At 43.2% G+C, this 10,082-nt stretch overlaps 1 protein-coding gene across 1 annotated transcript in view; it reads left to right on the top strand.

The window, feature by feature from the left end:
• The first annotated feature begins 216 nt into the window (after positions 1-216).
• Positions 217-10,082, top strand: part of PHLPP1 (PH domain and leucine rich repeat protein phosphatase 1) — a 205,526-nt gene continuing 195,660 nt past the window's right edge. Inside the window, exon 1 of the mRNA XM_026496438.4 lies at positions 217-1,857. Within this exon, the coding sequence (XP_026352223.1) occupies positions 312-1,857 (1,546 nt within the window). The 5' untranslated portion in view covers positions 217-311. The remainder of the gene's footprint in view (positions 1,858-10,082) is intronic.

The following is a 10,082-nucleotide window of genomic DNA, read 5'->3' as shown; positions in this document are numbered from 1 at the left end:
CTGCTGGTTCGCCGCGGCGAGGTGGGGAGGGGGCGGGCGGGGCCTGCGCTCCTGAGCCCGCGACCCGGGCGGGGAGGGCGTGTGTGGGGGGGCGGTGGCGGCGAGGCGGGCGGGCGCGCGGGATGGAACACCGAGACACCGACGGAATGCTCCGAATTGCCACATAATCCCCTGGAACGGCCGCGCCGAACGCCATTGGCTTCTCCCTTCTCCCCGCGCTGCCGCCGCCGCCGTCTCCCACCTTCGCCTCACCGCCTCCCTCTCCTCCCGCTGCCTCCGGAGCTGGGGGGGAAGCGCGAAGCCCCACTGCAATGGAGCCCGCTGCCGCGGCTACGGCGCAGCGACTCCCAGAGACCAGCAGGGAGGACCGAGCTCCGGCTCCGGCGGCGGCGGCGGCTCTGGCGGCAGGGGCCGGGGGCGGCCGGAGCCCGGAGCCCGCGCTGACCCCGGCAGCCCCGACCGGCGGGGCGCGGGAAGAGGCCCCCGGCGAGGCGCAGCTGGGGCCACTGCCGGGCCGGGCTGGAGGCACGGGTCGCCGGCGGCGGCGCGGGGCGTCCCAGCCCACCGCCGGCGGGGCTGCCCCGGTGCCCGGGGCCGGCAGCGGCGCCAACTCTCTCCTGCTGAGGAGAGGGCGCCTGAAAAGGAATCTCTCCGCGGCCGCCGCCGCTTCATCGTCCTCGTCCTCCTCCTCTTCGTCGTCGTCGTCGTCCTCGGCCGCTGCTGCCTCGCACTGCCCCGGCGCCGCCGGCCTCTCCGCCTCCTGTTCGGCCTCGGCGTCGCTGTGCACCCGGAGCCTGGACAGGAAGACGCTGCTCCTGAAGCACCGGCAGATGCTGCAGCTGCAGCCGTCGGACCGGGACTGGGTGAGGCATCAGCTCCAGCGGGGCTGCGTGCACGTCTTCGACCGCCACCTGGCCTCGACCTACCTGCGTCCGGTGCTCTGCACGCTGGACACCACGGCCGGCGAGGTGGCCGCCCGCCTCCTGCAGGTGGGCCACAAAGGCGGCGGTGTGGTGAAGGTGATAGGCAAGGGCCCGGGACCCGCGGCCGGCACGGAGCGGCCCCCCGACGTCGGCCCGCGGCTCGCGCCTGCGGAACCCCGGGACTTGGGGCCGCCTCCCGGGAGGAGCGGGCTGGCTGCCGTCGGGGGCCCGCCGCGTGAGCCTCCCGCGGACCTGCAGCTGCCGGGCGGCCCGGGCGGGTGGGCGCGCCGCGCCTCCCGCGCCAGCCCGGCGCCGTCAGACTCCAGCCCGGGTGAGCCGGGCGCCGCGCAGCCCCTGGACGGCACAGCCGCCGGCCCGGCCTCTGACACCGAGAGCTTCAGCCTGAGCCCCAGCGCGGAGAGCGTGTCCGACCGGCTGGACCCCTACAGCAGCGGCAGCGGCTCCTCTTCGTCGTCCGAGGAGCTCGAGGCTGACCAGGCCCCGGCCCTGGTGGGGGCTCCGAGCCAGCCCCGCCTGCCCTGCCTCTCCGCGCAGTCCCGGCCCGGGGCGGGCGCCCGACCGCCTTCCCCGACGGCTTCCCCGCCTCCGCTGCTGCCGAAGGACCCGAGGGGCGTCGACGGCCCGGGAGGGGCCGCCCGCGACCGGCCTCGGGAGGAAAAGGAGGCTGCAGCCGCGGCCCTTGGCCGCCCCCAGCCGACCCCGGGTGGGAACGGGGCGGCCTCGGAGAAAGCGCCTCCGCCGCCCACCCTGTACGTGCAGCTCCACGGAGAGACCACCCGGCGCCTGGAGGCACACGAGAAGCCATTGCAGATCCAAAATGACTACCTCTTCCAACTGGGATTTGGGGAGTTGTGGAGGGTGCAGGAGGAAGGCATGGACTCGGAGATTGGCTGCCTCATTCGCTTCTATGCAGGTAAGGAATTCACCTGTGTTTTGACGTGTGGGGTGTCAACACTTCCAGATGCTGAGGAATGGGTGCCGTCGGCGGTCTGTCCAGACCAAGAGTACCTGCAGGTCCTCGGGAGTCTTTGTTACTTCTTTACAGCCTTCACCCACCAACTGTGTAATACTAAGTGGAGAAATTTTACAATCCGGGAGTCGCTGTCAGTGTTGAGGGCTCAGAGGTGGGGAGGCGCTGTGGGAAGTACGGGTAGCAGATACTTGTGAAAGAGGCAGTGGTACTTTGAACAATGAGGGGACTTCCTTCAGGCCCCGCCTCGAGGGCATGCTGGGTTTGGGGCAGTTTGGGATTTCAGGTAAACGATCTCGTGCACATCGTACCGACCGAGGGAGACGACCAACAGACATGCCCCGGGTCACTCCTTGTGCATTAGTCCACAGTGAGCCATTCCTGCGTGACCCCCAGGAGCTCCTTTCTTGTCACCGGGGGCGCTCGTTCGGCTCGCTCTCCTGCGCATTTGCCCGCTGAGTCTTCGCTAACAGGACCCTTCTTAGTGATACTTTCCCCAGAGCTTTTTTGCTTTGTTTCAGTTTTATGTGCAAGTTTGATTCTTGCACCCAAAGTGATGTTGCCTATTTCTTTTTCTCATTCCTTACTTCCAGCCTCTATAACCCGGTCTGACCATTGCGGTGTGACTTGCAATAGGGGTCACAATAAGACTTGAAGTGGTTACCATCTCTTGAGATGGGATCTAAAATCCTCCTCGTTCTTTTTTTCGGTTCTAGATGAAAACTTCTTTAATTTTTCTTTTTTTTTTTTTTTCAGCTTTTTGAGATATTGATATATTAGATCTAATTCTTGACCAGGAGTGACTAATGTTTCTCTTGATTAAAGACTCGGTGGGTACTAAATGAGGGAGCTGTAGATCCTGTTGCTATATTGGAGCCTTATATTGTTTGCATCTTTTTTCTCCTCTGGTTTAAACAATTATGTTCTTAATGATAAGACATCTTATTTAAAATAAAGTTAGCAGAACAAAATTAAATCAGGAGAGTTAAATCTTCCTCAGCTTTACTATTCTAGTTTGTAGGTGCTGGTGGAAAAATAATCATACTTATAACTTTATTAAACTGTTGCCATTCTTTCTAATTTAATGTTTCAATTCAACTTGTGTCTTAGTGGCAGCTTAGTCAGTTTGAATGAAGAAATCTTTACTCCCACATTGAAATATGCAAGACCAGTAGCATTCCTGGTGAGATGTTCCTTTAAGCTTCATTGAAGTTTTTCTATAATTCAAGAGGATTTCTGATGGATTTTTGCCTTACAAAGAAAACCATGTCATAATACAATAGCATTTGCAGTATCTGAAGATAATATCTCAACGGGATGACTGGCTTTAAAAGTTTATGACCTAGAAAATCGGGGGGGGGGGTGTTTATAGTAGGAGCAACAACTATATTCTTTTCTCCTAGAACTCATGTCTTTTGTAAAATACTGTTATTTTACAAAAGCATTAAATGGTAATCACACTTGGAATGAGAATATTAACCTGAGAATGATAAATGCTCTTGTAACCAAACCAATTAAATAGAATGAAATATGCATAAAGCAAAGGATATGTAAACAGTACTGAACATATTTTATATAGAAAGAGCTCTGCATCTCTTGTTTTCCTCATGTTGATTACAATAAATGTCCGTGGGAAAGGTTTTGGGTGTCCTAGTCATGAAATTTAAATCTTTGATTCCCTTGATTGCCTCTTCAAGTGTGTCTAAAATATTCTAAGTGAGTGATGTACAGTGTTGTTGTTTTAACTTATCAATATAAAAGTGACAGATTTTCTTTCTGGTTGAATCTTAGATTTCTGGTGTGGTCATTTTACTGTTTTCGTTTTGTTTTTTATGAAAAGCCATAGTTGTCCTTGTCCGAACTTACTTGCTTCGTCTCTGTATGCACAGCATAAATATATACATGCGTCTGTGTATACACTTGTAAAAACATCTAATAAAATGAGGATGTCACACACAGTATCCAACCTATTCTTGAATGTGAAGCCATTGTACAGGTGTCCTAGAAGGAAGATGCGTGATTGTTATAGAGATGGCTAGTTGTTTATTTTGTTTTTTACACAGTGGAGCGTGTTATAACCCAAGGTAATATACAAAATGTCTGTTGATATTCATTTGCCATAGAACAAAATTCAGCATATAGTGAGTCCACTTGAACTTTTGCAAGAAAGTTTAGTTATTGATGAACAAAAGGGCTTGTCCTAAGGTGGTCTTTCTTGTTGTGGGAACACTGTCAGGACTTCACACTCAATGAGGGTTTGTACCTGGCTGGAGGAGATTCCTAGAAATTCCCTCTGCAGGGGAATCCAACGGGAGTGTTACATTTAGTAGTAACTCTTTTCCTTTGGAAAAAGAGAATTAAGGTTTATTTTACAGGACACCCTTTACGAAGCTGTTGTGTGCCACATTTGTTTTTATAAGTTTATGTATAACTTACTCTTAAATTTCTTGCTGCACATCTTTTTGTTTATATGTATAGTTGGAGTTAAGGACAGATTAGGAATTTGCCTTTGAAGCTATTTGAATATTTAAATTGATCTCATTATCTGCTGTCTAGTTATCTAGTCAGCTGTTTTTGTTTTTGTTTTGTTTTTTTAGAAGTCCTTGTCCAGCAGAGAACTTTCATTCTTTTGAAGGTCACCTTGCAATGGAATTTCAGTATTTATAACTTGACTCAAGTTATTATTAAAACTATTTGAAAGGCATTTGAAGCCTTTGAATATTTAAATACTTATTTGGGTAAAGTAAAATGAAAGTCTTTAATGAACTATAAGGTGTTGGTGAAAGGTGCTATCTAATTACAGAGTTGTTAATGAAAACTTAGTTTGAAAATTGTTATTGTATCTTTCAAGCATTCTTTTAGCTGATTTAAAATATGACAAAATTTAAGTGGTTTTATGTGAAATTACTGGTCTTAAGTATTTTAAGTACATTAATATTTAATTTCCTTTTAAAATGAACCGTCTTAAACTCTAATTGGAAGAGAGTTATTTTAGGTTAAGAAATTTAAAAATTTATGTTGCTTGACATAAGTTATGGACTTCAAAAGATTAATGAACTTTGTGTTTTGGACTCCCTGGGGAGTCTGAGTCATTGACCAAGGGCAGTATTAAACTATGTATTTTTTGACTCTTGTACCACCTTTTAGATTTAGTGGTCTAGCTAATTCTATAATAGTGGGAAAGGATGTTGACAGAATGGAGAGCACACCCACTGTGCCTAGTGAATCTTGAACAAGATATTTTTATGTGACTTCTTGGGATTGCTGAGGAGAACAATCTCCTAACCCCTCTCATATTTCTTCTCTTTTTCTCTTTTGGGAATGATCAAACCTTACATGGTTTCCTACATGGAAACCGAGAAGGGGTGGTTCAGCATTAAGCTGTAATATTGACCAGCAGGCTCTTATTACTATAATTACAGCAGTATTGAGTAACGTGGTATGAACATGTGACACCAGTGTGTGCTTGAACGGTCCTTTCAATTTTAAGAACAAAGGGTTTAACTTTATTTTTGTTGTTTTATATTTACATTTTATATTTGCTGTTTTTGATGTAAAGTGCATGCTGTTTTTTCCTTCATAACTGTGCTTTGAGAACATCTATTAATATGTTGGGTTTTATTATCTTCAAAAATTTTAAAGGGCTTTCACATAAATTATCTCATTTGTCCTTTCAAAAACATTATTAGGGGAGGAGTCAGTGTCAATCCTCTTTTCAGATGGAGAAATGTGCACAGAGAGGTTTGCCTCTTGCTTGTGGTTTTTCAGTCCTTGGCAGAGATGAGAATAGAAAGCTGGGATGTTCTGTTTTGCAATTCATATCACTTTCCATGAATCGATGCTGAATTTCATTTACACTTGATTTTTTTCACTTGGTTAGAAGCATTCAGAAAATACGCTATTTTTGTGGGTAATGAGGTGATATTATCTTCCAGTCCAAAGTGGTATTCCTTGTGAAACGTTGATGGCCCTATTTTTTTTTTTTTTTTTTTTTTTTAATCTTGCTGCCTTTAAAAACCTAAAGTACCAAGCCTGGCAAATAAACAGGCAATACAGAAAGAGTACTAAAGTGTTGTAAATATTCTGGTTGCAATAGTCATACTTACATTTAAGTTGTTAGGAAATGAAGTTTACTTAATGACTCTTCTTTTTATTTGACCATGCCTCATTTGTTAAACTGTAAATCTTCACTGGGTATAGAGAATTAACACTTCGTCTGAAAAGTGGATAACTTTTCAGGATGGAGGTGTGGAGATTCAGTTCCTTTATAACATAGCCTTACTTGTAAAGTGTTGAAAATATACATCAGAAAAGGTTTGCTTTAATCTTTTATTTTAAAATAGAATTGTTGGTACTTTAGTGATAGTGCTTTATTGGTGTTACTATGCTATTGTTACAATTACTTTTATAATTCATACAATATAGAGAGCTAGAGAGTAAGCTATTCTCCCTGAATGTCATAGTTGTTTCTAAAATGTGTGCCTTTTGTGCTCAGTGAAATAATTGCAGGGAGAGGAAATGTGTAAGTTAGGTTGTAAAGTTTCTGGGTTCAAAGTTGTATCTTTATGTTGCTATACGATTGTTAAATCCACCACCTTAAACGATTGGTTACCCAAAGGTCATTATTATTTTTAAAGTGTCAAGTGTTTTTGTTGTTTCTTTTTCTCTTTCTTTTTAAAGCCCTGAATTTGATTTATTGGTAACATAACATTCATTGACATTCTTTATGATCCAAGCCTAGTGTAATACTTGGCATTTTAGTTTAAACATTTGTTGAATTGAATTTGTGGAATTTTGTTAAGCAGCTGGTGGTGTATGCCCTGATTCTTCAGCCTTCCATCCTGTTTGGGCCCCCAGGGGTGTGTTAAACACACATACACACAGAGGCATTTCTCCCATGGCAGGAGCTTTTAGATGTGCCACATACTATTAATATCTTCTGTTGCACGTGAGTGAAGCTCTGTGTGGATTTTGAGAGAGCAGTTCTCTCTCAAAGTTTTCTTAGAGTTAACAGGTGTTTTCCCCCCCTTCTTTTCAAAGGCATCTCTTACCTCAACTTTGAGACGAATTTAATGAGACATCTGTCAAATGAGGCATCTTAGATTTAATGATTTTGTTATGTGCCAGGGCTGAACACAGTTCAGTCTATCTGGACAGGAGAAGGGTTTAATTGTACTGTGAAAGTTGGGAGATCCTGAACCACTCAGTAGAAAAGCTTTCCTTTAAAAAAGATGCCTGACATTTTGGAAAAAGAGAAAGAAGTTACCAACATGTCTGGGGAAATTAAGCCTCAAAAAAAAAAAAAAAAAAAAAAATCCCACCTTCTAAAACCCACTCCACCTCTTTAATCCCAGGCATCTGGTATAACACTGGTAATGAGGGGTTTTGAATCTGGCCTCATGTCCCGGTGCTTCTAGGGCAAGCCCTTTTTTATACTTACCTTTGGTTTTCTAAAGATAGTATAATTAAAACAAAAACATTGACCGTGTGGATTCTTTAGACGTATTAGGTATTTATAATTAAAGTCTGTGTGACTGGTTGGGTTTTGGTTTGTATGAAACTTCAACTCTAGGCTTTGGGAAATTTTGATAAATTTAAAACTCAGGGATCTGGAAAGAATAGACTTTAATGATATTTTGATTAAAAGATGTTAGGATATTCGGTTAACTGTGAAATAGCAACTCTTCCAGGTTGCACAGTGTACTTTAGAATCAAGCATAGTGACAGTTCCTGCATTACTGAAGTGTCATTACACTTTGATTTAGAGGTGGAATAGTTTTGGTACATATTTTGTATATAATATATGCCTGGTATACCTTTTAGTATGTTTAATGAAACAAAGCATAACCTTCCCAGAATGCGAAGTTCTTGCTGAAATAATTGTTTCCCTGTTGTATTTTTACATTTGAGGTTGCTTTAGTACATTGTAAAATTTATATAATGATAACATGTCTTGTTCAGGTACAAGTCCAGGAGCTTCTGAATTTGGAACCTAGAAGTTCCATTAGAAAAGGAGTGGAAAAGTCGATTTATTGGTTGTACACATTTTATAAGTTTGTAAATGTCAATATTTTAGCAAAAAAAAAAATCAGAATTTTTGGCGTATACTTTCCCAAATGAAGCTTGCTAAAATTTAATTAGTCTCATCTCCAGTTATGTGAAAGCATTCAGTTGAAGACTGAACAAAATTTGAAATAATTTTGTTTTAGACCATTTTATTAAGGTCTAAGGAGTGAGCAATCTAATTAGAAATTTGAGGTTTGAGAGGATTTGAATTGGTTGATTTTTCTTTTTAGCTTTTTTTCCTGCATTCTTTTCAAGCTGGAAGAGTTTTATATTTGTTGCTGTCTGTTTCTACTGACTCCTACGTCTAGTGAAAAGAGTTAGAAAATGAATCTTGTCATATAGCTGCCTTATATGTTAGAATATTTGGGCTTTCTTTTCAACTATGAGGCATGTTTTTAAATACAGTGAATGTATGATCTCTACTTGTTTTCCTTGCCTATTCAATAATTATCTGGATTTTACGATCAGTTCAGTCCTGACACCTGGTCCAAAGAGTGAAGTTTTATGTATAGGACCAGTTTGTTTTTAAAACCTTGTCATTTATGAGAAATTTATTCCTAAGGAATTTTATCTTTGTTCCCATCCATATATTTGGAGAGCTTGTCTGGCTGTGTCTTAGTCCTGAGTGGGTGCTACCTTATGGTTTTTGAGTTTGGCTGATGTGTCCTGGGGTCAGGTGACAGTAACCTTGGTTGGTGTTTTGTATGTTTGTTTGTTTGTTTTGTTTTTCAAAAATACCTTTGGGGAAAAAATTACATGGTTTTATCTCACACTCTGAGAAAAAATGGTGTGTAGTTTAAGGAAATTAGTCTGAAAGTTGGGAAACTTGGCATGACTTTGGGCATTCATTTTAACCTATCCTGGGCGTTGCTTTCCTGGTCAGTAAAGTGATGAGCTTGGAGTGGAGTAAGTCTAAGATCGCTTTCAACTCTTAATATTCTGGGACTTTAATGGAGAACCTTTCCTTCCCGTTAGAAAGACTAAAAGTGGTAGTTGCTTTAAATTCTGTAAGACCCATCTATGGGTTTAAAAGAGTCAAATCCCCTGCATTTTCTCGGGGAGAAAGGGATGGACTTGGACTTCATATATGCAAGATAGCCTGAGGTTGACAACCAGAGTAGGTTGCCTTTTTGGTATAGATTCAGACTAATGACAGCGTAGGCAGTGTTTGATTCACTCTTTCCCTGCCAGCCCTCCTTCCCAACGTAGACCTCAGTGTGCTAGAGATGGATTTAAATAAATACATCCTTTTTAAAGTTAGGGTTTTTTCTTAAGTTAATGTACAAAGCAAGATCCTTTCATAATTCAGTAGTGTCAAGTTTACTGTAATGGTAACTCTGTATTTGAGGTATTCGAATGTGCAAAACTTACTAGTTCTTTAGTTTTCATTCTTGATGGGCTGTGTGCTTATCTCCTTGTGCCTAGAGTCTCAGGAGAAAATGCACTTAAAGAAAATGAAATTTTTGCATTGTTAATTTGATTGAATGATAGAACTTAGGATCCCACAGAGATCCTAACATCTGTATTTTTATAGATGACAAAAGCAAGCCTATAGAGGTTAAGTATCTGGTCTAAGACAAGTCAGTCTCAGAATTAGGAATAGCACCCATGATTTGGATTATCTGTCCATTGTTCTTTTTTTCACCACACTGTGAATTTATAAGCTTATCTTTGGAGCCTCCTTCTATTTCGTATTCAAAATGGAAGTTAAAAAAAATGGAGTGTATGTCACACATTTGGTGGTTTCTCTGTGACCTCAAGGTGTTTCCAGTTTCATTTCATTCTACTCAGTGCTTTTGGGAGGTTGCATGTCACTGCAGCAGATATAAGGAGGGGCTTCTGATGGAACAGTTGGATATCTTACTTGCATAGAGGGAAATTAGATTTCGTGAGTGATGTTACCCTTTGGGGGATTTCATGATGGAACTTTAATGTTGACAGACAGTTGGCTGAGAGGAGTTGCAGTACTAGAAAATCAGAAAACCAATGGTGATTCGTCTAGTACTTTGAACTTGAAATTGTTAGACTGGAAATGTAAAAAGAAATCATTGACTTTTAAAAAATATTTGGGAAAAAAATTTAAGAATAGATTTTGAAAAAAT

The sequence above is a fragment of the Ursus arctos genome, unplaced genomic scaffold (genome assembly GCF_023065955.2).
Source record: "Ursus arctos isolate Adak ecotype North America unplaced genomic scaffold, UrsArc2.0 scaffold_17, whole genome shotgun sequence".
Lineage (NCBI taxonomy): Eukaryota > Metazoa > Chordata > Mammalia > Carnivora > Ursidae > Ursus > Ursus arctos.
Note: the sequence above shows the minus strand (reverse complement) of the source record. Positions and strands in the feature narration are given on the sequence as shown.